This window comes from Mobula hypostoma, chromosome 13 (genome assembly GCF_963921235.1).
Source record: "Mobula hypostoma chromosome 13, sMobHyp1.1, whole genome shotgun sequence".
In the NCBI taxonomy this organism is placed as follows: Eukaryota; Metazoa; Chordata; class Chondrichthyes; order Myliobatiformes; family Myliobatidae; genus Mobula; species Mobula hypostoma.
This window is the reverse complement of record NC_086109.1, coordinates 62,620,083-62,645,749: the sequence shown is the minus strand read 5'-3', so window position 1 is coordinate 62,645,749 and position 25,667 is coordinate 62,620,083. Positions and strand designations below refer to the sequence as shown.

At 40.6% G+C, this 25,667-nt stretch overlaps 1 protein-coding gene across 1 annotated transcript; it reads left to right on the top strand.

Annotated features, from left to right (window-relative positions):
- The first annotated feature begins 6,267 nt into the window (after positions 1 to 6,267).
- stard5 (StAR related lipid transfer domain containing 5) lies at positions 6,268 to 24,809 on the top strand. Its single transcript, XM_063065828.1, has 6 exons — positions 6,268 to 6,689; positions 11,992 to 12,041; positions 13,857 to 13,989; positions 19,750 to 19,867; positions 20,256 to 20,349; positions 22,949 to 24,809. Exons 1-6 carry the CDS (start codon positions 6,600 to 6,602, stop codon positions 23,094 to 23,096), a joined length of 633 nt encoding a protein of 210 aa, XP_062921898.1. The 5' UTR covers positions 6,268 to 6,599; the 3' UTR covers positions 23,097 to 24,809.
- The last annotated feature ends 858 nt before the right edge of the window (positions 24,810 to 25,667 follow it).

Here is a 25,667-nt window from a genome sequence, read left to right as displayed (position 1 = left end):
TACTTTATTGATCCCGAGGGAAATTGGTTCTGAGGAGTTATTTTACAGAGAAATCATGAGGGGAATAGATAGGTATTTTTCCCCATGGAAAATGAATCAAACACTAGAGGGCATATGTTTAAGTCAAGAGGGGTAAAATTCAAAAGGGACGTTAGTCAGTTCTGGTCATGCTATGTCGGCATCAGAAGTGTGGCGACATTTGGGGCCTGTCTGCAGCACAATTCTCAGACTATTGGTCATTCACGCAAACAACACATTTCACAAGAGCAACTTCTTCATGCAGAGGGTGGTGGGTAAGTAGAACGAGCTGCTAGAGGAAGTGGTCGATGGTGTCACGGTGCCTGCTGGCAACACCTGAACCCAGGTGTGGAGGATTGGCAAACTTCGTCATGGTGAGCAGCTGGCAATGACTCAACCCAGATGCAGAGAAATGACAGACTCCCGCGTAAAGATGGAAGCAAGAGGTTAGACATCGAAATACCACCAGAGCACCGGAGGCAAAACCGAGTGACAGCGCAAGACGAATCATTCTCCACAAAAGGACTCCACTGAGTGCTAAGCAAGTGCGGGAAACTCTGTGCCAGTCACAATAAAAGACAAGGTTAAACAGAGAACACAAGGGCTTAACGACTCTCCTTAAGACAACAATTAATAAACACAGGTGCTCGAGAAACCCAGAAGCCCAACGCTCTAAGGCATGCAGGAGATGCCCGCAGGCCTCCTGACAGAAGCAGATACGATAACATCATTTAAAAAGTATTTGAACAAGTAGATGGATAAAAAGGCTTTAGAGGGCTAGGTGGCAAACTGGGGCAAATAAAATTAGCTCAGATGAGCATCTAGATTGGCATGGATGAGCTGATCTGAAGATCCTGTCTATTGCTCTATGACACAAGATTTTTACCTCACAATGTTGCAAATACATCAGAAACATAGAGGTGGACAAAATTTCAGAATTCAGTGAAGGAGGACCAAGGCACTCATGAGGAAAGAGAATAATTTAGTGTAGGTATGGAAAGGGAAAACATTAGTACAGTGTACTCTCTGTTACCGAAAACCAGGAGGAACGAGGAGTGGTGGTTCTATGAGAACTGCTAAAAATTAACATGTTGCCCATCTGTATTACATCAAAGTTCAAAGCAAAATTTATTATCGGAGTACTGTACATACATATCACCGTATTCACCACCCAGGTTCTTTTTCTGCAGGTATGCTTAGCAAATCTATAGAATAGTAAATGTAAACATCGGGCACTGTAAACGAACTCTGCAAATGCAGATAATAAATAAATAGCAATAAATAACAAGCATGATAACAAGGTGTAAGAGTCCTTAAATGAGTATAGTTATCCCATTTTGTTCAAGAGCCTTATGGTTGAAGGGTAGGGTAGTAACAGTTCTCGAACCTGGCTCCTTGAGTCCCGAGGCACTTGTACCTTCTACCCAGAACATAAGAACATAAGAAACAGGAGCAGGGGTAGGCCATCTGGCCCATCGAACCTGCTCAGCCATTCAATAGGATCATGGCTGATCTGGCCATGGACCCATCTCCACTTACCTGCCTTTTCCCCATAACCCTTAATTCCCCTACTATGCAAAAATCTATCCAACCTTGTCTTAAATACACTTACTGACAATTAACGAGGCAGCAGCTGCAAGAAAAGAACGTGGCCTGGGAGGTGAGGATCTTTGATGATGTATGCTGCTTTTCTATGACAGCGTTTCATATAGATGTGTGTAAATGTTTAAATAAATTGTCAAACTAAATGCCATCTACTTACCCTTTTAAATAATAATGTTTCACATACAACTCTACATTTTAAGGGTAAACAGTATTAAAGTAAAGACTGTATTCACATGAAATACCAAATATTATCAGCCTACAAATATATTGTCCTTATATGAAAACATAAATAAACAAAAAAGTCTTTTCACACTAATTTTGCATAATCACTCAATGAGCTTATTTTCAAAAAAAACAATATTGAAGGCAATAGACTAGCTCCACTAGGGTACTACTTAAACTAATATTTTAAATTTGAGTTATAGACTAAATTTGATTGTGTTGCTTGAGAATTCTGGATGCACAAGTACTGCAATTATGGGTGCTAAACAAGTATTTACTGTTTATGTTAATGTGGATCCACTTCAGATCAAGGTCTCAGAAATTTTGCTGGTAAATAAGGAATTGACAGAGAAATTAAACAATGTTTTCCCCAGATTAAAAAAAAATTAATGAACAGTACCAGACTGAAAAAGGAGCTGGAGGAAGTTAATATTCACAAAAGAAAAGGGAGAAATGCAACTGGAAGATTATGACCCGTGTCCCAAAGGTCTAAGAGAGGTTGCTATGGAGACAATGGATGTACTGTTTGTCATCTTCTAAAATTTCATATTTTCCAGAATGGTTACAACAGATTGGGAGAGAGCAAATGTGACCTCATGAGTTTCCTCTGGGTGCTCTGGTTTCCTCCCCCTGTCCAAAGGCATACTGGTTGGTAGGTTAATTAGTCATGGTAAATTGTTCCGTGATTACCCTAGGGTTAAATCAGAGGTTTGCTGGGTGGCATGGCTCAAAGGGCCAGAGGGGCCTACTCCGCAGTCTATCTCAAAAAATTGAAAATAAATAAATAATCCATATTTATGAAGTGGTAACAGGGCATTTAAATTGTGAGGATTGGGAAAAGTCAGCACAGAATAATGGGAAGAAAAATTTGTTAAAGTTTTTCATAGCTATACCTAAGTAGCTAGAGTGCAGCTTCTTTGAACTCATCTGCAGAAACAACTTAATTTCTACCTTCCCCTTTTGTGTCTTTTTTTTATCCTGTTCAAGGTGGACGGGGTTCTGCCGAAGTCCTTGACCTACAACTGCACTCAAACTGTGGTCCTTTGCAGCGAAGGTTCTCGCTCCCGGGACTCACCAACCGGCCTTTTCTCGATATCCCGAGAACATGGCCTAGAAGACAAATGCACCCTCGGGGTGTTGAGGCTCTATGGCCCTGAGGGTGGGCCAATTTTATGCTGGGGTTGCTGAGTGAAGTGTTGCGGGAGAAAATGGAATGTCACGAACAGTGGATCGGCTGCTCCCTCCCTCTCTCTCTCTCTTGATGGTGGGGAGAGTTTGCTGCTGATTCTCGACTCAGAAAATTCAGGGGGAAAAAAGTAACATGGCAGACTTTAATATCGCAAACAGCAAGTTGTTTTTTTGTTGTCTTGTTAGTCTCCCCCCTCGCTGTGTGACATGTCTCTGCCTCTTTTTAAAGTGAATTGAACTGAATTGACTTTTTTTCTTACATCCTTCACATACATGAGGAGTAAAAATCTTTATGTTACGTCTCCATCTAAATGTGCCATGTACAATCATAGTAATTTATCATAATTTATAATAAATAGAACAGTCAATGTAATACAGAGTACACTCAAATCAGCGTGAGTTCATCAGTCTGATGACCTGGAGGAAGAAGCTGTTCCAGAGCCTGTTGGTCCTGGCTTTTATGCTGTGGTACCGCTTCCCAGATGGTAGCAGCTGGAAAAGATTGTGGTTGGGATAGTTTGGATCCCCAATGATCCTATGGGCCCTTTTTACACACCTGTCTTTGTAAATGTCCTGAATCACGGGAAGTTCACATCTACAGATGTGCTGGGCTGTCCGCACCACTCTCTGCAGAATCCTGCGATTGAGGGAAGTACAGTTCCCATACCAGGCAGTGATGCAGCCAGTCAGGATGTTCTCAATTGCGCCCCTGTAGAAACTTCTTAGGATTTGGGGTCCCATACCAAAGTTCCTCAACTGTCTGAGGTGAAAGAGGCACTGTTGTGCCTTTTTGACCACACAGCTGGTGTGTACAGACCACGTGAGGTCCTCGATGATGTGGATGCTGAGGAACTTGAAGCTGTTTACCCTCTCAACCCCAAATCCATTGATGTCAGTAGGGGTTAGTCAATAGTGGCATGTCGAATTGTCAGGTGAACGACTAGTTTTTGGTGTACTGCAGATCATGGTCTTTTTTGGGTGCTTTGCTATTGCTTGCTTGTTGGGTGGTGGGTGCTAATGGTTCTTGCTGATGGGTGGGGGAGGGGAGGGGAGGCACTTTGCCGCTGCTTGTGCGTGGGAGGGGGGAGTAGGGGATCTTTGGGGTTGTAATGATTTTACTGCCACTCATTCTTTGGGGTACCCTTCTGTTTTCATGGATGTCTGCAAAGAGCAAGAATTTCAGGTTGTATATTGTAAACATTCTCTGATATTAAACAGAACTATTGAACTACTGGAATAAATAAGAGAAACCAGAATATGTAAGATATTTGTACGTCTAAAGCACCTGATATAGTGCTGCTCAAGGGTTATTAAACTTAGACCATGTGGAATTGGGGCCAACATACTGGCATGGATTGAGGATTTGTTATGGAGAGATAACTGAATAAGATTAAATGGTCATTTGGAAGTTTGAAGGTTGTTGCAAGAGGAGCAATTCAGGGATAGTGGCGCCAGCCATTCACAATCTGTACCAATGATTTGGATGACAGAACTTAATGTGGTCTACCCAAGTCTGCCAGTGATGCAGAGCATGGTCATAGTGCAAATTGTAAGAAAGATGCAGAAAGGCATCAGGACAGATGAACTAGCTAAGTGAATGGGTGAAGACATGGCAGATAGAAAAGTATGTGGAAAAAAAATGCGAGGTATCCACTTTGTTAAAAAAATAGAAAAGTAGATTATTTATAAATGATGTGAGATTGAAAGGTGTTGCTTTTCAAAGGGATAAACGCATTTTTCAGATTAGGATAACATGCTTCCATCTAAGTTGTGGGAGCTGTCACTTGGCTGATAAAACAATGTGGGAATCACACACTCTTCCACTGATGGGACAGGAGGTATCTGACAGGGCAGCGGGTAAGCAGTGTGCTCCTGACGGATGTACTCATTTCCACTCAGCATGCTGTTTCTTCACTTTCAGTTGTCTTGAGCTAGGGATTCCCAAGCATCACAAAGTGTTGGAGTAAGTCAACGGGCTAGGTGGCATCTGTGGAGGAAAATGGACTGCCAACTTCAAGTCAAGACCCTTCATCTGGACTGAAACATAGAGGGCAGCTAACAGTATATGGAGGTGAAGGGAGGGGTTGGACCAAAAGCTGGCAAGTCATTCCTGGATCCATTAAAGGAGGGGTGATAGGCAGACAGAAAAGGAAATTATACTCTCCAGGCACTGACCGAATCTTGGATCCTTTCCTGTATTTCCCTTGCCAGATTTAATGAGGTTAAAGTCCTCTATTAGGTGTTCCCTTAGCCTCCACATTTTAGGAGGAAAGAGCCTTCAGTTCTTGGTTCTTGATCCTCCAGAATATTCCGAATGGAATTTAAACTGGAGGTGTTTCAATCTTTTTTGATGGTTCTGTAAGACGTTGAATGCTGTTAAATCCTTTTTTGCTTATGGAACAAAGGTGCAGTTGAAATACTTAATTATACCTGATTTAAGGTCACTGTCATCCCATGGAAACTTGGCAGTCAATTGGCACAAAGCGAGTTTCCACAAAGCCAAGTGCAAAAAGACAAGTTTTTTAAACGTTGCCTAAGTGAAAAGATATCATCCATCACACAAGGAAAACATCAGTTCTTCTTTGTTATGTTTTAAAACAGACCGGGCACGGTCTTTGTTCATCTATTCTGAAGAACAGAATCCATGGCTATGCAGCATTCCCTCGCTATTGTACTGAGAACGTTGATTTAGATTATGCAGTTGTGCCTGCCTCCGTACCAGGAATTGAAACTGAAAACGCAATGACACGGGAGAGTGCACCAACAAGCCAAAAATTGCAGACATTTCTCTGTTCGGTCACCTTTTAGCCGCTGTTAGGGTACGTGCGCGTATTAACTCTCAGAAAACTGGAAGTCCTTTAATCATTCTTCAACTGTATGAAGCATTATTGATGGCGTATTTTTGGCGCAAAATGAATCAACCAGCTCTAAGTAACCGCACCACCAAAAGAATATTCCTTTCTATGACTATGACTATGAATAACAAAAAAAATATGACAATCAGGAGAGTGTTGACACTTTCATGCGAGGCAGCTAACTGGCTGAGAATAAGTGGCACCATCGTTGCTGGCTCGGGGATTGAGCAACAAGGAAGCATTCATGCTTAACTGGGGAGGAATTCCCTGACTGAGACAAAAGAAGGGTAGGTATTCGCTCGTCAGGTGGGAACGCCTCTGCATCGCTCACATCCTGCAGCTTCATTGCGAAACCGTGTGCCACTCGCTCTCGCACCTCAACGCCCGATCACCGACCGCCTCGTTTCCCGATCCCGGGGAGGAGGCGTGCGTTCTGCCGCGCTACCTGCCGGGAGTTGTAGTCCTTCTGCTTTGAGCTCTCACAGGAAGGCGCTGACGGAAGCGAACAGAGAACTTCAACTCCCAGAGTGCAGCGCGGTGCCGGCCGGTGCCGGCAGTGCGGGGATGGGAAAGCGCGGCAGACGCCGGTCATCGGGCGGCGAGGCTTTCGACGGTCTGTGGGGCAAGGCTCGGCTCTGGGCCAGGTGAACCGGCTTAACCCCTACCCCCCCCCCATCCCCACCCCCACCTCCTCTCAGGCGTCGATGCAGTATGAATTACAGAACGGTGGCGGACTCGGTGGCTGAGAAGCTGCTGGGTTACAGCAGGGATGACAGCGGCTGGAGGTTTTGCAAGAGGACGGTGAGTAGTGAGGGGACGGGAGAGAGCCAGTGCTTCTGCTGGACTTAAACGTCAGAAACTGCTTGGTTTTGCGATTGTAGCTTTTCAAATGATGCTCCTGGGTAATTGATTTTGTTTTGAAGCCTAGTTTGTAGTATTGGAAATCAAAATAGAAACTATTGAGATTCTAACATTTTGTTTAAATCAGAAAATGTGTTTAAGTGCCCTAATGTCGTTGTTTGAATGGATGCGTCCTTTTCAAGTACAAATACCGGTCACCTTGTTGAGAGAAAGCTCTTCCTTTTGACGAAGTGTTTCACTTAAGCAGCAGTGGTTTTGACTGCATCTTTTGTGAAGTTGTAGATGGTGAATCCTGCCTTGTTTATTGTAATATTGGATGTTGTGGAGGAAAGAAAATAACCCAAAATAAGAAATAGATTGTGTCTGTATAATGTAATTTTAGTATCACATAGTTTTGCCTGTTTGAGTCTCTCTCTCGTCCAGAGTTTCTTTTTCACTTTATCTCTCTCTCTCTCTCTCTCTCTAACCTTTGCCCTGATGTGATATGTCACTACTGCTACTTAGGCAGTCCCTCAGGATCCAGACTGACTAGCCTTCACTCCGGTCTGGACCTTAGATATGCCTGTTGAGCGAATATGTGACCCATACACGGCCCCAGAGATGAGGTAAAATGTGCTTGCCCACTATGCTGCTATGAGCAGCAGTGAAAGCTCCCGGTGAGGGGACTTGAGGTTCTCATTGCCATCCTGGATGCTGCAGTCATGGGCTAGAGATTCCAGCAATGAAAATGTTACCTTTTCTCACAAAGAGTTTGAAAACAACTTTGAATTGTTTTCTCTATCCAGCTGATCATCTCTTGCCACGTCAGCTCGAAATATGGTGCCTATTTCAGTAGTCTGGTGTTGGGCACCAACATCAAAGACAGCAGAATACAAGAGGAGATTCCTCTAGCTTACTTGCTGGGAGATTCCCCTAGCTTGCTTATCTTACTGGTGGATTTGGAGCATTTTCCAGTACAGTCCCTTGGAAGCGTAGAGAAGGAATGGGGAGTGAAGTAAGATGGCTAGCACTACTGCTTGGTAGCTCATGAGCTCTGTGCCAGGTTTGAACTCTAATCTTATAATACTCTTCCTTAGACAGCTAAAGTTTGCTGGCACACTGAAGGTGAAGAGTAATGTCTGCTTTCATTGAGAAGTGTTTCCTGAAATATGGGAAGTTGTCAACAATTTCCACCTCTTTATCCTCTGATGATGCTGCTGCACAGTGTTTGTTGATTTGCAAATGTTCAACATAAAGTCTGTTCTCCTATTTTCTTCAGAAGACAGGTTGTTGATGACTTGGAGCTTAGCCTCCAAATAAGCAAGTGTCATCAGCAAAGTGCAGCTCAATGACTAAAGTTGGAAGGTGGGCTAGGTATTGGAGGGAATCACTAAAGTTGGATATTCTTATCTGTCCCATAAATTGGCTGCACTCCATCAGTAACCCTGTTGATGGTAAAGTCCAGTACTGTAGTGAACAATTTGGAGGAATACATTGGTGTGACACTTGACATCAGTCTGCATTGAGATTGAGGGCTCGACAGAATTCCTATCATTCTAGTCATTGTGTGATCCATTTGGAAATGATACTATAGAGCAGAATCAGATTTTAAACTGCCACTGATTACGGTGTGCATGGTTGCATTTTCATGTGAAATCTATAGTGTTTTTTCCTTTGGAAAATTATTAAATAAAAAGTAAGAAATAATTAAAAGATTTTCTTCATGTATTAAGATTACATTCAACAATCCATATTTCTGTTATCTGTTCGAAGTACCACAAAACCAATATCAATTGTGCCAGGTCTATGTGACTCTTCAAATATAGGATGAGCTTTTTTTAACACCCAGCCTCTTGAGCAATTCATCAATTGAATAATTCTGACATCTGTAACCATTACTTTCTCTGCAACAAGGTGGCAGAGTTATCACAGAAATAGTCATTAACAACTATGATCTAATTGCTGTTACAGAAATGAGTTCCTCCAACATTTTGTGTGTGTTGTCCAATATAGAGGTTGAATTTCCAAAATGTATACAAGATAGATTTCTAGATCAGTATGTTGAAGAACCAACAAGGGAACAAGTTAGACTGTAGAAAAAGAAGGGATTAATTTGTAATGTTGTAAAGGAGTCTCAATGAAAGGGTCACCATAATATGACAGAATTTTACATTGCTTTACTTTGAAACCAGAGTTTTCAATTTAATTTGGGTAAAACGTGAAGGGTAGGTTAGCTACAGCACAATTGGAAACCACATTGAAATGTAAGACAGTCAGCATTTACATTTCAACATGAAATAATACATAGCTTACAAAAATAGTATTTAAGGTACAAGAGAGAAAGTGGTCCATTCATGGATTAGGGGAAAATTTTAAGGGTAGTATTAAATCTAAGAGAAAAAGTTATCAAACTGTCAGAAAAAGCAGTAAGCCTGAGGGATGGGAATATAACTGAATTCAGCAGGGGTTGAGTAAAACATTGATAAATGGAAAAAAGAAAATGAGAACATATCAGACAAACATAAAGACTGTAGGTGCTTCCAATGATAAGTAAAAGGGAAAAGACTAATATGGGTCCCTTACAGAAGATGGCTGAATTTACAATGGGAGGGTTGGAGGAAATTGCAGAGAAATTTGTATTTCAAAAAGAAAACAGATCAGTATTGGAGAACCAAGAATCCAAGTGCAAATGATGAGGTAAAACAAGTGTTAGTGAAACAAAATTACTCTCTAATGAACCTGAAAATTCTAGGTAGGACCTGTTGACATGCATCAACATGCTTTGGTTCAGCTGGCTATAACCAGAACTTCCACTGTTGCTATGATCTTCCAAAATGGTTATATGGTTATAAAATTGTCTCCATATGGAAAAAGTCAGAGGGATGCAAATTTGACCCCATTATCTCTGAAAAGGAGAGAGAAAACAGAATTACCAGCTATTGGCAATAGTTGTAAAAATGGTGGAATCTGAAGTAAAGGAAGTGATATCAAGAAACTCATTCATTCAATGATTAGGAATGAATGAATCATGCCAGGTTGAAGCACCTAGGAATTGGTGCTTGGGCTCCAGTCATTCACTTTGTATCAGTGATTTGGCTGAAGGAAGGTTAACTGAGAATATGAAACTAAATGTAAATTGGAGTAATGATGATGCAAAAAAAGTGAGTTTTTCTTTTTAAATGGTAGAAGATGAGGAAATGTTGATGTCCAGAGGGACACTTGGCTCAGTCATTAAAATCAAACATAGAGCAGTTTGAAAAGAAAATGGCACCTTGGACTTCATTGTAGGAGAATTTGAATATAAGAGTCGATATGTCTACTTTGTGAGATTATTCCTGGAGTACTGATTGCCTTACCCAAAGGAGGGTATATTTACAATCAGGGTAGTGCAATAAAGATTGACCAGAATGGTTACTAGGATAATGAATGTGTCAGGCGAGGAGAAATTTAGTAAGTTAGGTTGGGCCCCTGTTGTCCAGAGTTTAAAACAATGAGAAATGATGACTAGATTGAACCATTTTCTGTCAAGTACTCTGTTTTTTTTTACATACTAGGAGTCTGGAGCTTGAGGTCATTTTCCAAGTAAATGGATGAACTAATTTGGATGGAACTAAGAAGAAAATCTTTCCACCTGGAGATTTTTTCCCTGGGCGTCTCTGGCTGATAGATTCATGGGTATTAGGGATTAGTGGAAAAAAATAGGGAAAGTAATTCTTGTTGAATTGTAGAACAAGTCGGAAGGACTGAGTGGCCCATTCCTGCTGCTGTTTCTTTTGTTCTTCGTTGCGCATTCTTTAGTTTGTTTTTATAACTTGTGTTCACTCTAAATAAATACCAGGTGTGCTGAACCTTTATCCATTAACTACTTATTCCTAATGTAGCCCAAAAACTCCTTTAGAAAGCTGTATTAGTTACATGTCCTAATTCAATTTTTTTTAGATTAGATTATGAGGACACTCAGTCCTCGTTTATTGTCATTTAGAAATGCATGCATTAAGAAATGATACAATGTTCCTCCAGAGTGATATCATAAAAAAAACAGGACAAACCAAAGACTAACACTGACAAGACCACATAATTATAACATATAGTTACAGCTGTGCAAAGCAATACCATAATTTGATAAAGAGCAGACCATGGCCACGGTAAAAAAAAGTCTCAAAGTTCTGATTGAGTCCCGATAGCCCCGATAGCAGACAGTAGAAGGGAGAAACTCTCCCTGCCATGAACCCCCAAGCGCCGACAACTGCCGATGCATTGGAAGCACCCGACCACAGCCGACTCTGAGTCCGTCCGAAAACTTCGAGCCTCCGGCCAGCCCTCTGGCACTGAGCACCATCTCTGCCGAGCGCTTCGACCCCCGCCCCGGCTGCCAAGCAACAAGCATAGCCGAGGACTCAGGGCCTTCTCCGGAGATTCTGGATCACACAGTAGCAGCGGCAGCGAAGAAGGAATTTCAGAAGTTTCTCAGATGTTCCTCCATACTCTCATGTCTGTCTCCGTCAAATCAGGATTGTGCACGGCACCCTACTTGACAGATTACAGATGTCATTCACCGGAGTGGCCACTGCGCGCTGCATCGTATCGCCATCTTCTCCTCCAATTTGCTACAACATTTAACATACAAAATTTGACACAAGGCTGAGGCTTTCAGGAGAGAGCTTGGTCAGACGTTTAAGGGCTTCCTGAAATGTGAATGAAGGTTATGCATACCTTTCTGATTTGTTGCTTTGGATATATTTGGGCTTCCTTTGGGACAAAAAGAAGTTCCTTTGCTATTACTTACGTTTTAAATCAGAGTAACAAAACTAGTTGTCTTAAAGATTCAAACAGTCAGTTTGATGCTTTGAACTTTTTTTTGAGCAGAACAAAAGAGAAACAAAAAAATAGGAAGTTAGAAGTTAAATGATTGGTTTTTAATTTGGACTTCTCTAGTCAAAATTTAGCTACTCTTTTGAAAATAGGTGTAGAATTTACCCATATCCATTTCTAGCACTTGTCACATCAAATCAATGACTGCTGCTGTCCTGAACCTACAGCAAATTTGAAAATCTTTCCAAAAGCAAATGAGAAAGCACCAATGTGATGGCAGATTTTGTGTTAATGGGATAAATCACTTCCATTATTTAGCCTCGTTATTTTGAGCCTAAAATAACATTTTATTTCTTCTCAGTGCCGTGATTAAAAAGAATACATATGTTTACTTGTGTTTTGATATTTTCTGTACAAAATACAATTTTTGAAATTTGTTTCTCTTTGGTAGGGTGATGTTTGTGTATCCTGGAGGCCATCATCAGAATATTCTGGAAACTTGTGAGTATGGAGATACGTATGTTTAAAGAAGTTGTCCTCTGAGAGTAGTTCTGCTTATATGAATTGTGCCTTGTCTTCCTACAATATCAGCTGATATAGTTGCAGATCATATGTGAATGTTAAGCATAGAATTAATTAGTGCAGCGTAATTCTTTCTGCATTCAGAAGTCAGAAGGGTATTAGATATGTACAGAAACTCCTGTTGTGCTAAGTTTACCAAGGTCACGGGATATTGGATTTCCAGAGGCTTTGACTCTTGGTCAGAATCTTGACATGGAATACTTAAATCTGGAATTGATGGGGTGGAAAAAGCTGATATCTGCAATGGGAACTGAACTTCTGGCTTGTCATTTTAAAACAAAACCCACATAGTTCACTGATGTCCTTCAGCAGAGGAATCATGGCATCCTGAACAGATCTAGATTATTTGAACCAAACCCACCTAGGTGAGTTCTCAATGATGGGTATCTGCCCAAAACGTTGACTGTTATTCCTATCCACAGATGCTGCCTGGTCTGCTGAGTTCCTCCAGCATTCCATGTGTGTTGTTCCACCTGTGTATTTGATTCCTTAATTATCTTCAGATACAGGCTGGAGGGTTAATCTGGGGTGGACACTGCCAGCTTTGCCAGTGCTGTCTATATCCCATGAATTTATTCTTTAAAAAGCCACAAAGCAGCATTTCACATCAGGGAAAGGACTGAGTCACCTCAATCACAGTTTTCTAGAGAGCAAATTGTTAAGGGAAATGGAGTTGAGGTTCAGGAGAAGAACTTGTCCTGTTTACATGATGTATTGAGTTGATCAGGAAGCATATTCTGAGTTTTCAACAGTACTCTACATATCACACCTGTCCCTTGATGTTTTCTCAACCCGTAGCCTATATATAAAGACTAGTATCCTACCATGTATTTTTTCAATATATTTGGCTAGTTCCCACGTGTGATTTTTGAAGTATTTATCTAATGCAAATTTTTGAATTGAGTAAGATGAATGTTCTGGCTGTCCCAATGTCAGAGTCTGAAAAGAAACCTGCTGGGAGTGAGGTTGCCAATTAAGTATATTAATTTGCATGATTCTTACCATGGAAAAAGAAACAAGGTTTTAAGCCAAAGAAGAGTTTGTGAAAAATTTGCGGGACATAAAAGGTGGGCTTTAAGGAGGGTACTATGAGAACATGGAGTAATAGAAAGCATGCTTAGGCCATTCAGCCCTTTATGCCTTGTGTACTATGAATCATAACCGTTCTTCTCATTCTTGTCCTTGATGGCTGAACCATTTGATGAGCCACTCAGGACAGAGGTAACAATTTTGTACCTTTCATTGACATTAATGGAAGAGGGGGATAGAGAGACTGAGGAAAATAAGAATGAAATCTTTGGGTGTTGGAATCTTGGTGGCTGGAAGCACAATTGCCAGTGATGAAGTAGGAGTCCAATGGAGAGACTGAGATTGTCATTTTGTAGGGATCTATATGCAATAGATGAGTATTTTAAACTGGATGTGTTGGGTGCCCTGGAGAAACTGTTGTCTCCATATTCACTGCTGTGTAAAGCAGCATGCAGTTACAACCCATTATTATTTTCATATTTGACCATCATAAATCCTAGAACTAAAAATATGTGGTAGCACAGGTCAGGCAGAGTAGAACTCTGGATCAGAAATAGACTTTATCCTTAACTGCAAAAATCATCTTTATTTTCTGCACTAAAACATTTCATCAATTTGAAATTCTACTTATTTTCAATGTTCTTAAAAATAGCCCACAGTTATTATAATTACCTTTTCCTTTTGTTGTTGTGGTCTTTGACTCAGGTACAAAGGTGAAGGGACAATTAATGCTGCACCACATGAAGTTTGGGAATGTCTGAAACCAGTGCCTGATGGACTAAGGGTGAAGTGGGACAAAAATGTGAAACTGTTTGAGCTGATTGAGACTATTGATAATGTAAGTTAATTGGCCATAATTGATTTAATTTGCAAGAAGAATTTGTGGTTTAGTCAGCCTAGGTAGTTGTTTGGCAATAATTGCACACTTAGATGGTATTGAATATGCCCATAAGAAAATCAGTCTCAGGGTGGCATATTTGTACTTTGATAATAAATTTACTTTGAAACCTATGAAGTGTTGTACCATGATATAAGTTTATGACAGCCATGTGTCTAGGTTTACTACATCTGAAATTTGAAGTCTGTGCTATCTCAAGATGGTGCCACCCTGTCACTGAAGAAATCTTGGAAAGAGATACAGCACAGAAATGGATCCTTCAGCGCACCAAGTCTGTGCAACTATCAATCCCACGTTGAGCTCTTTTTTTTTTTTTTTACTTAACTTTTCCTCCCTGTGATTTTCATCAACTTCATCTAGATTCAACTACTCACACACCGGAGCAGGGGTTTCCAACTTGGGGCTCACAGACCCCTTGCTTAATGGAACCCTTGCACTAGATGCAAATTACAGTGACACAGCCTACAGATCGGGGGACAGGAATGTGCTTCGCTCGTCCAGGTCTGCGCTTTCACTAGGGATCAGGAAAGCGAAAAGGGACTACGCGGGCAAAATACACGGACACTTCTGTGACACAGGTGACACCAGACGGATGTGGCAGGGAATTAAAGCTCTGACAGACTACAAGATCAGGCAGAAAACTGATGACAGCGACACCTCTCTTCCAGGCAGGCTTAACAATTTCTTTGCACGCTTCGAAGCATCAAACACTACAGCAAGGGTAAGAGCCAGTCCCTTTTTACCATCTGACCAGCCAGCTCCGATCATTGATCCAGAGCAAACACGGAGGACCCTTGCCAGGGTCAACCCACGAAAAGCGGGAGGTCCTGACAACATCCCTGGATGCGTGCTCAAGGAATGTGCTGATGTATTAGCAGATGTCCTGACAGACATTTTCAACATCTCCCTTAGTTAAGCCATTGTCCCCAGATGCTCCAAAACCTCCACAATCATCCCTGTAGCAAAGAAATCAGTTGTAGCCTGTCTGAATGATTACCGTCCCATTGCCCTGACCCCCATAGTGATGAAATGTTTTGAATGGCTTGTCAAGCCTCATATTACAGCCAGCCTCCCCTCATCACTGAATCCTCTACAGTTTGCTTATCGTCCAAATCGCTCTACGGAGGACACAATATCCACCACACTGCACACAGTTCTCTCTCACTTGGACAACAAAGACACTTATGCCAGAATCCTGTACATTGATTACAGTTCAGCGTTCAATACCATCATCCTGCAGAGACTAGTGGAGAAACTGTCGCTGCTTGGCCTTAACACTGCCATGTGTCTCTGGATTCCGGATTTCTTGACAGAGAGACCACAGTCAGTCCATGTTGGCAGGAACATCTCTGACTCCATCACACTGAGCACTGGATTCCCACAAGGCTGTGTGCTTAGCCCATTGCTGTTTACACTGCTAACACATGACTGTGCAGCCAGATTCAAGGAGAACCTGATCATTGAATTTGCTGATGATACCACAGTGGTGGGGCTCATCAGCAAAAATGATGAAACAATGTACAGGGAGGAGGTCAACCACCTAGAGAGCTGGTGCAGGGATAACAACTTGATGCTTAATGCAGACATCCCACCCTGCAAAAACTCATTTCAGGGAGGTAGCACCATCAATTTGCGGGAGACTTCCGGGAGAGGTGGGATGTCTGCAATAGAGTAGCTCCTTAGTAGCTAGCCAGCTAGTTTAAATAACATTAGTTATGCTAATGAACAAATGGCACCTGTTAAACTCACCTCAACATGCCTTTTACATTTTAACCCACCATGGGCAATAGAAAAGTCACTGTTGCAAACAGTGTAGCGAGCAACACTGTCATTATTTTTCATCCCTATTTGGCAGGGGTACACTTTGGTGTAGTCTGGGGTGACGTACGTTTTATTTTTTTTTGGAACACTCTGCCACTCTCTCTTTTTTTGGAACTCTCTCTCGCTCTCTATCATGCACACGCTGTCTCTCGCTCGTGGTCGCTCTCACTCGCGCTCACTCTCTCGCTCTCCCTCTCACGCGCCCTCTCTTGCTCTCTCGTGGTTGCTCTCACTCACGCTTGCTTTCTTGCTCTTTCGCTCGCTTGCTGTCTCGCTCTCTCACGCTCACTCTCAAAAAAATCAATTTCCGGGACATTGTATATAATTTGCGGGCATCAGGGAGCCACTATTAATTTGCCGGAGACTCCCGGAACTTCCGGGAGAGGTGGGATGTCTGTTAATGTCACCAAAACCAAGGAAATGATCGTCGATTTCAGACGGTCTCAGCCTGAGCACACACCCCTCAGCATCAGCGGCTCCACGGTGGAGAGAGTGGAAAACATCAAGTTCCTTGGGGTGCAGATCTCGGACAATCTCACCTGGTCCAGGAACATCACTGGGACTGTGAGACGGGCCCAGCAGAGATTGCACTTTGAGGAAGCTTAAACAAGCATCACTCCCCACTAACATCTTAACTACATTCTACAGAGTCGTAGTTGAGAGTGTGCTGACCTTTTGCATCACAACCTGGTACTCCAGTTGCAGTGCTGTCGACAAAAAAGCCTTGCAGAGGGTGGTTAGGGGAGCAGAGAAGGTTATTGGGGTCTCCCTACCTTCTGTCCAAGACCTCTTTCAGAGTCAATGCCTCCAGAAGACACGGTACATCATTAAAGATCCCTCACACCCTCTCCATGAACTGTTTGTTCTTCTGCCATCAGGCAAACGTTACAGGAGCATCAAAACTAAAACCACAAGGCTACTAAACAGCTTCCTCCCACAGGCAGTCAGACTACTAAATAGCTGCTCCACCTGACTCTGCTTTGGACAGTTTTAACTTGCACTGGACACTTATAACTTGATTTTAACTGACATGTGGCTGTTGTGTTTTACTATTTATTGTTATGTTTATTATTTAGTGTTGCGTTTGTTATGTTATGATTGCACTGCTCCTGGGAAATGCCTGCCTCATTCTGCCTGCAGAGCTGATGTACGGTTAGAATGACAATAAAGGTTTTTGAATCATCATCATTGAATCATTTGAATCAGTGCCATCTTTGAGATGTGAGGGGAAACAAGAGCACCTGGAGGAAGCCAATACAGCCACAGGGACAACGTGCAAATTCCACACATACAAGGCTTTCCTTTTATCTTGCACATGCTCACTCTTGTCATGGTGTAAGAATTGAAGGTTAAACTGTCACATCTGCCACACCCTCACCTTTTAGTTTGCCCAGTTTGATTCCTTCTACACCCATTTCAGTTAATCAGTTTAGTTCGTCCAACTCATTATGTCATTGATCATTAGCACCTATTTGTTATCTTTGTTTACTCATGCACTGGGCTAGATACCTTCTAAGTAATCAAGTTTTTATTTGGAAAGTGTTCTGTTACTTAATATGTTACTTTCTTTAATGAAATACAAACAATTCTCTGTAACATTTGATTTTTTTGGAAAATGAACATTAGGGAATCTAAAATTTGCTCTTTTCCATCCACTGATGCTCTAATGCAGAAGACTAAAAAATAAACTTCTGAAACAAAATTTATAGTAAAAAAATTCTGACGTGGCTAGGCCTTTTGCACTTGCACAGTACTGTAATTGAACAGGACAAAAATGTAGATTGTTGGATTAGTAAGCTTACAGGTGATATGAAGATTGGTGATGTTATGGATAGTTTAGAGGACTGGCAAAGAATACAATGGGATATAGATCTGATGTAGATATGGGCAGAGAAATGGCAGATGGAGTTTAACCTAGGCAATTGTGAAGTGTTGCAGCTTGGTAGGTCAAATGCAAAGAGACAGTTCACATTTAAGGGCAAGACCCTTAATAGTGTTGATGAACAGAGAGATCTGGGGTCCAAGGTCCAAATTCATAGCTCCCTGAAAGCGGCTGCACAAGTTGATAGAGTGTTTAAGAAGGCAAATGGCATGCTTGCCTTTTTAGTTGAGCAATGACTTCAGGAGTCAAGAAGTTAAGTTGCAGCTTTATAAAACTAGTTAGGCTGCATACAGTTCTGGTCAACCCATTATAGGAAGGATGTTGAGGCTTTGGAGAGGGTGCAGAAGTTTACCAGGAGTTGCCTAGTTTAGAGGGCATGTGCTATCATGAGAGGCTGGACAAAATCGGGTTGTTTTCTCTGCAGCGGCGGAGGCTAAGGAGAGATCTGATAGAGGTTTATAAGATTATGGGAGTCAAAGGTAGAGTAGACAGACTTTTTCCCAGGGTTGAAATGTTTAATACAGAGGGCATGCATTTAAGGTGAAAAGGGTAATTTCAAAGAAAATGTGAGGGATGAGGTTTTTTTTACATAGAGAGTGATGGGTGCCTGGAATGTGCCTGAGGGGTTGGTAGTGACAAAAACATTAGGTACTTTCAAGAGATATTTAGATAGGCACATGAATGTGAGGAAAATGGAAGGATATTGGCCATTGTGTAGGCAGAAGAAATTAGTTTAGTTAGCCATTTGATTGCTAATTAAATGGGTTCAGCACAACACTGGGGGCCAAAGGGTCTGTTCCTGTGCTGTATTATGTTCTATAGTTCTGAGGTGATCGGAGGAAAGTATGGTGGGGTGGGTTGTCAGGGTTAAGTTCCCTACATAGAGAGCAGTGGCTGCATGGAATGCCCTGCCAGGGTGATGGTCCAGGCAGATATGTAAGGAACTCTTCAATAGGCACATGGATGATACAAAAATGGAGGGCTATGTAGAAGGGAAGGGTTAGATTAATTTTAGAGCAGGTTAAAAGGTCAACATAACATTGTGGGCTGAAGAGCCTGAACTATGTGGTAATGTTGTATTCCCTGACCATGGTTTTTCTCATCCAATTAGTTTTAAAAGCCTTTACATTTTTTTGTTTACCTGTTCCTGGGACATTGGAAGACACAGCTAAAACCTACTGTGAGCTCTTAATTACTGTAAAGGCCTTCCCATTTTAATGTACCTAAGTTAGGTATCAGACTGCATAATAGCCAATGTTTTGCGTTCCTGTTTATTAGTACTTTGTAATGTATGCCCTTAATCCACAGAATACTGTTTGTGGGTTTTCTTTTAAGAATTGTTCTCACTTCAGTTGATAACTACCTTCAAATTCTGAGCCGCCTTCACTACCTTCAGCATCCTTCCAGACCATACGTCTGCAGTTTATCTGTCCTCCTTGTCTGCCGCCCTTTTTGCTTATTGCATTGCTATCTACAAGCTTTGGATGTCCACGTTTAGTAGTGTCTTCATGTTCTTTTCTCTGATTCTGCTTTCTTACTATCGTTTGACATGCATCATCATGCAAAGGATTCTTACTTTGTCTCTGATGCGGATCACTATTTTTAAATTTGAGTTGTTCTGTAGCCTCTAATTGACAAGGAACAATTCCCTTCTGATTAATTTTGGTTGTTTTTAAATACTGGCAATGATCTAAAAGTGCCCAATAATTGCCAAGTTAGCAACTGAACCTAATGACATAGTATAATTAGTTAATATTATGTGATGTCTGCTTATAAATATTAAGCATTTTTTATTCAAGAAAATGTTTTGAAAGTGGCAGTATTTTGGGAAAAAAATGTGCTATTTTAAAAAAAAACTGCAAGTAAAGCCAAATATTTAAGGAAAATGGTCTATTTGAGAATTTGGCTGAATATATGTGGAAAAATGTCATGTTGTAACCACTGAACAGAAGTGCATGATGAATGAATTCCTGACTGTTTGCCCTGTATCCCTCCAGACCAAATCTGTGTGCAGGACTGTTACACCATCAGCAGCTTTGGGCATTATCTCCCCAAGAGACTTTGTGGATGTCATTTTAATCAAGCAATATGAAGATGGAACGATATCCTCAAATGGTAACTAACACACAGCCTGCTTAACTGAAATGTAGAAATGGGATCAAAACAAATGTTCCAGTGTGGAGGTTTGAGAAAATACATCTTCAGTTCCTGTTACTCAAGTGTTATGAATATTTAATGAGATTGAAAGAAGTGCCCACAAACTCATGGTAGTGTGTTCACACTAAAATGACTCAGCCACTCACTTGAATAACAAGTACAAATGGGTAATGGATCTGGCTGATAACCATCAACTGTGAATGAATACATATTTGAATTTGTAAATTAACTTGGTTCATACAGTACCGAACCACAGTGCAAGGCCCTAGGATCAAACAAACTTGTGTGGTTTCAGTGTTTTGTGCCACTACAGTTTGAAGTGACAAACGTCCGTTTTTCTTCACAGCTACTAATGTGGAGCACCCTGGCTGTCCTCCTAAACCTCATTATGTGAGGGGATTCAATCACCCCTGTGGATGTTTCTGTGCTCCCATTCCTGGGTAAGACTCCTTTTTAATTTTTCTAGATCCTTTTTTTCATTGAAAATTGTTCCTTTTTTCCTTCAAACAAGTTTCTCAATCAACAATATTGTATATTTTTCATTTTATTGAGGATAGATTAATCCAGTTTCTGTGATGGGTGACCTTAAACTTTAGGATTATAAATACAACATTATTCTTCTTCTTCATGTGCCTTGCACGTTACACGCTTGGGTGATCATGGCTTTCCCACATCAGACGATCCCTCGCAGCATCAATGATATCTCGCACACTCAGATCTGTTAGTTCTTTCACAGTGTCCATATATTTTCTTCTTTGCCTTCCTCTTCCACGTTTCCCAGGCATATGGCCTTGTAATGTAAGGCATTTTATTTCTCCCTTTCTGATGACATGGCCCAGGAATTTAAGTTTCCCCTCATTTAATGTTCTCATTAAATATCTTTTTGTATGGGCACGTTGGAGTACTGTCTCATTAGTTACCCTATCTCTATATGATATTTTCAGCATTCTCCTAAGAAACCACATTTCTGTTGCTTTCAAGTTTCTTTGGAGTTCTGGTGTTATAGTCCATGTTTTGGAAGCATACAGCAAGATTGACCAGATGTAACGCTTTAGTAGCCTAAGCCTTGTTGTCATAGAGATGTGTCCAGCATTATTCTGGTACAATTATAAATTTGAACCAACTGGTTTAATGATGAATGAGATTTGCATTATCCAAGAGCAAGAGTCCAAAACTCCTACAAAAGGTAATGGATTTGGCCCAGTGCAGCATCCAACATCAAAGATCCTCACTACCCAGACCATGCTCTTTTCTCGCTGCTGCCATCAGATAGAAGATATAAGAGACTCAGGACCTGCACCGCCAGCTACTATCCCTCAGTCATCAGGTTCTTGAACAAAAGGGGATAACTACACTCATTCTATTTCCCACAAACAAAGGTCTCACTTTAAGGACTCTTTTAACTTGTTAAAACACTCGTTATTTATTGCTATTTATTTATACTTGCATTTGCACACTTTGTGGTTCATTAATCCTGTTTACAATTGCTGTTCTATAGATTTGCTAAGTATGCCCATAGGGGAAAAAATTTCAGGAAAAAATTGTTTTTGGCGATTCTGTTCGGTGGGGGGGTGTTAATCACGACCGGAATATAGGTGATAAGTGGCTAATACACTCAATTTCGTTTCTAAAAGGGTTTATCTAACGAATTTAATATTAAATACACAGCACATATTTTCCTCGCTTGAATATAGCAATAAGTCAATTGCTATAGTGGTAGAGGCAGGTTCGATATTATCACTTAAAGTTAAAGTGGACAGTTATATGGAGACAGGAAAGGAATGGAGGGTTATGGGCTGACTGCAGGTCAGTGAGACGAGGCGAGAGTAGTGTTCGGCACGGACTGGAAGGACAGAGATGGCCTGTTTCCGTGCTGTAATTGTTATATGGTTATGTAAGTCAATAGCATCATAACATTTTAAGTAACGTTTGGATATTAAACACACACCGCATCCATTTTCCTCGTATGAACATATAAAATCATTGCAATGCACCAATATCGCTGAATCAGTGGGAGCCCTGGACTGAATACTTGTTTCCCTGCAACAACACCATCCTATCGAGGGGTGATGGGAGACAGCGATACTCGAAGGGGGTTCCTTATGTCCAGTCTATTCCACAATTTAGTTTTCGTTGCATTCATTGCAGAGATATATTGGAAATGGAAGCAACGTTTTCAGTGCTTTTGTGGCTATCTCAGGATATTTAGCCTTGCCTTTGATCCAGAATGCTGGCAGAGATGTTATGTCAAACATACTTTTTAGCCTGCCGTCATTTGCAAGCTCGAGGAGTTGATCTCCTTCCCGCGCTGACGTGGATGATGCGTGTGTAATGACTTCGCGTGCCTTCAAGCTCCACTGACTCATATCGCCAAATCATATTGTTTCCTTGTGGCCCGGTACCGGTCCGGGGCCTGGTGGTTGGGGACCGCTGGACTGGAGGGTCTGACTACAAGACATTTTACTGTAATTAATATAGGGCCTTGGTGACTGTTCCTGAAATAATGTGTACTGTTCTGGTTTCCCTACCGAAGATGGTGGGATGTACTTCCCATAAAATTAGTGCAATAAAGCTTCACCAGATTAATTCCTAGTTTGGAGGGAATTGCCACATGAGAAGCAATTAAACAAATTGGGCCCATATCCATTACCATCAGCAGAAAGGATAAATCTTTTTGAAATATACCAATATATTTGCATACCGTCAAGGCAGATCGCAGGGTTGTGTTTTCCTTGTCTGGAATGGCTAGAAATACGAGTCTCTGTCTCAAAGTAAGGGATCCATTTAAGGGATTTGAGAAGAAATATCTTCACCTGGAGTAGGGAGACTCTTGAATTTTGTATCAGAGTGCTGTAGAGCCTTATTTGCTGAATGTATTCAAGATGTATGTATAGATTTCTGGATAATCAAGGGATATGGGATTAATGCAGTAAAGTGGGCCTGAGGTAAAAGATCAGCTGTGATAATGAGTGTCACAGCAAGCACAGGGAACTAATTTGCCTTCTCCTGTTTCTTATTGTGTATTTGTCTCAATTTTAGGGAGCCGCGAAAGACCCATTTGACTACATTCTTTCAGACTGACCTGGGTGGGTATCTCCCACAGTCAGTAGTGGACTCTTTCTTTCCATCTAGTATGGCTGAGTTTTACAGCAATCTGTCAAAAGCGGTGAAGACTTTTAAAGCCTGATGAATCTCAGTTTTCTGCACGTCTCCTCTACAAACCCTCTGATTTATTTTTGCTGCATTGAAGATCAGTTTTTGATTTGAATATGTGTTTGGATTGATCTTTCATCTTTTTGAAGAGAATAACAATTCCACCATTATTTTAGAACAATGAGTAGAATGGAGAGTGAGTTTGAGTTAAACATGAGGACCAAGAATAATATATGTTTATAGATATTATTAATAAATTAAAGCAGAGCTATTTAAATTTTCATTAATTGGGTATCCAATTGAGAATATCTTTATGTACTTAGAGATTTTTAGCACATTTTAATCTTGGACCAAAATTATTAACTTGCCCAGCAATGAATAATATACAATTTTATTTTTCTAATTGTATAAAGCACAGTGGTTAGATCAGCAAATAGGCCTCTTTATTTAAATGAGAGTTGGATATCCTATTCGTCAAATGTAAAACGAAAAGGATTGATCACTGCAAAATATGATGTTTTGTGACATGTTGTTCAGAACTTTGTCATTACAAGAAAATAAGCACTATTTTTTTGCTATTTTCCATGGCATTATGCTGGAGCAGAACTTGAATTACAGAGCAAGGAGTGTCACTAGTTTAAAACTGTGGCTGGATTGGATGATCATAGGATATATTTGTACTTGGAGCAGATGCAGCATGTACTCCCTGGATGGTCTGAGTTCTGATTCTTAAAGGCAATTCATGTGATGAATCTGTAATATAACTCTTCAAAACATTGAAATTATAGTGCAGTAGTAGCCACTTGGCTACAGTATCCATGCCAATAAAAGGTGCATTTACTTCTGGAAGGCTATGTAGTGAATTACTTACTTAAAAACTAGGCCAATTTCCAAACAGCATTTGGCATCCATGTTTGCCATGGAGTGCTGAGGATGGCTCTGGTTTAAAAAAAAATCGAACTGTGGAGTTTAAGCTGAGAATGAAAAATAGTGGAGAAAATGATTATTTTCAACCCAGAGTATTAAAATAAATAACTTTAGAAATTAATAGTTTAATCGCCATCTTCCCAACTCTTAATTTGGGCATTGTCTTTGTGCATCGGAAAACTATCATTGTTACACCACTAATGTCTGCAGGATAACTACAGTTGGAAAATAGTGAATGGAATCTAAGTTCAGAAAAGCATTTGCAGATACTGGCAACAGACCTCAAGTGCAAGAGTGCCACAAGTTTTATTAAGTATTTATTCTTCCAGTTCCCCAGTAATAGCATTCACCAGGAGTACTCCACAGAGTCAGTGTATTTTAGAATACATTTATTCCTTCAAGCAACATGTTTCCTGGTAATTTGCTATCTTGCATGTAAATGGTATATTTAATATTGTTAAATTTGTCAAAGTGTTCCAAGCAGATTCCATTTGTATGAATGTTTTTAATTGCTGCATCACTACTAGCACCAACTCTTGGTGATGGGAAATATTCTGCTGGTATGGAATTTCATTAAATCTGAATTTTACTTTCTTAATGAAAGGTGGGTTAATTTGCACAGTTTTAATTCTGTAAACTTTGACCAGTGATGTGACGCCTCTTTTTTCAAAAATTAACTTGCACTTTTTTAAGGTTTAGTTTTGGATTTAATTCTGAGCGAGTCACATATTTATTTGGAAGTGTCGAATTTCATAACTTCATAAACTGAAGAAATCGTTGTTCCTACAATGTGTACTTGAAATTCATGCAAAAATAAACATTCATAATTCACATGTTTGCAGCCTGACTGTTGATTGTGATCTATCTGCAGTTTCAAATACACTTTGTTGACAGTGTTCAAAAAAAGTCTTTAAGTAATACCATTTATTAACCGGTCTGCTGTTTTCAAATAGTGGGGTTGAAGAAAGATTTTATAAAACTACTTCTTAACTGCTTATAGCTGAAAATGGATAACAGTAAGCTGTATTACTAATTTCAATAAACTCCTGGCCTTAAGTTTGATCTGTCTTAAAACAGCAATTATCAGCTTGCAGTACAAAAAGGTCAGCCTATAGTCCTCTAGCAAGTAAATGCATCTTTATTTCTGTGCTGTAAAAAAATTGTTTACTTAACAGAAATTAACTACTTTCTAAATGATTTTTCATCTCTGTCCTTGCTACGGTTGACCAAAAAAAGGTGAAAATAACTTTGAGACCGTGGTGGCGAGCAGCCACCCAATACAGACCAGGCATTGAGATGTACAGTAATAATCCGTGGGGTATTAACTTTTACTGACAGATTTTGGTGTGGCATCTAACGAGTTAGAAATGAAATTATCAGGAGATGTTATTTATGTAGCTTCCAGAAACCATTCAATAGGGCTTTCTGTGTGAGTTTTAACAAAAATGAGATCTCAAGAATATGGAGGTAACCTAACAATGAGTAGAAATGTAGTGCAGAAATAGATAACTAGTCTGTGTTTGTCTCCGGTGAAAGACTGCATGACAACACTCTCAAACTCAGCACTATTATCTATTAGATGGGGTCATTGAGATGAATGCTAATATTGCATTTGCCTTCCTTACTACCAACTCAACTTGCAAGTTAACCTTTGGGGAATACTGTACTAGGACTCCCA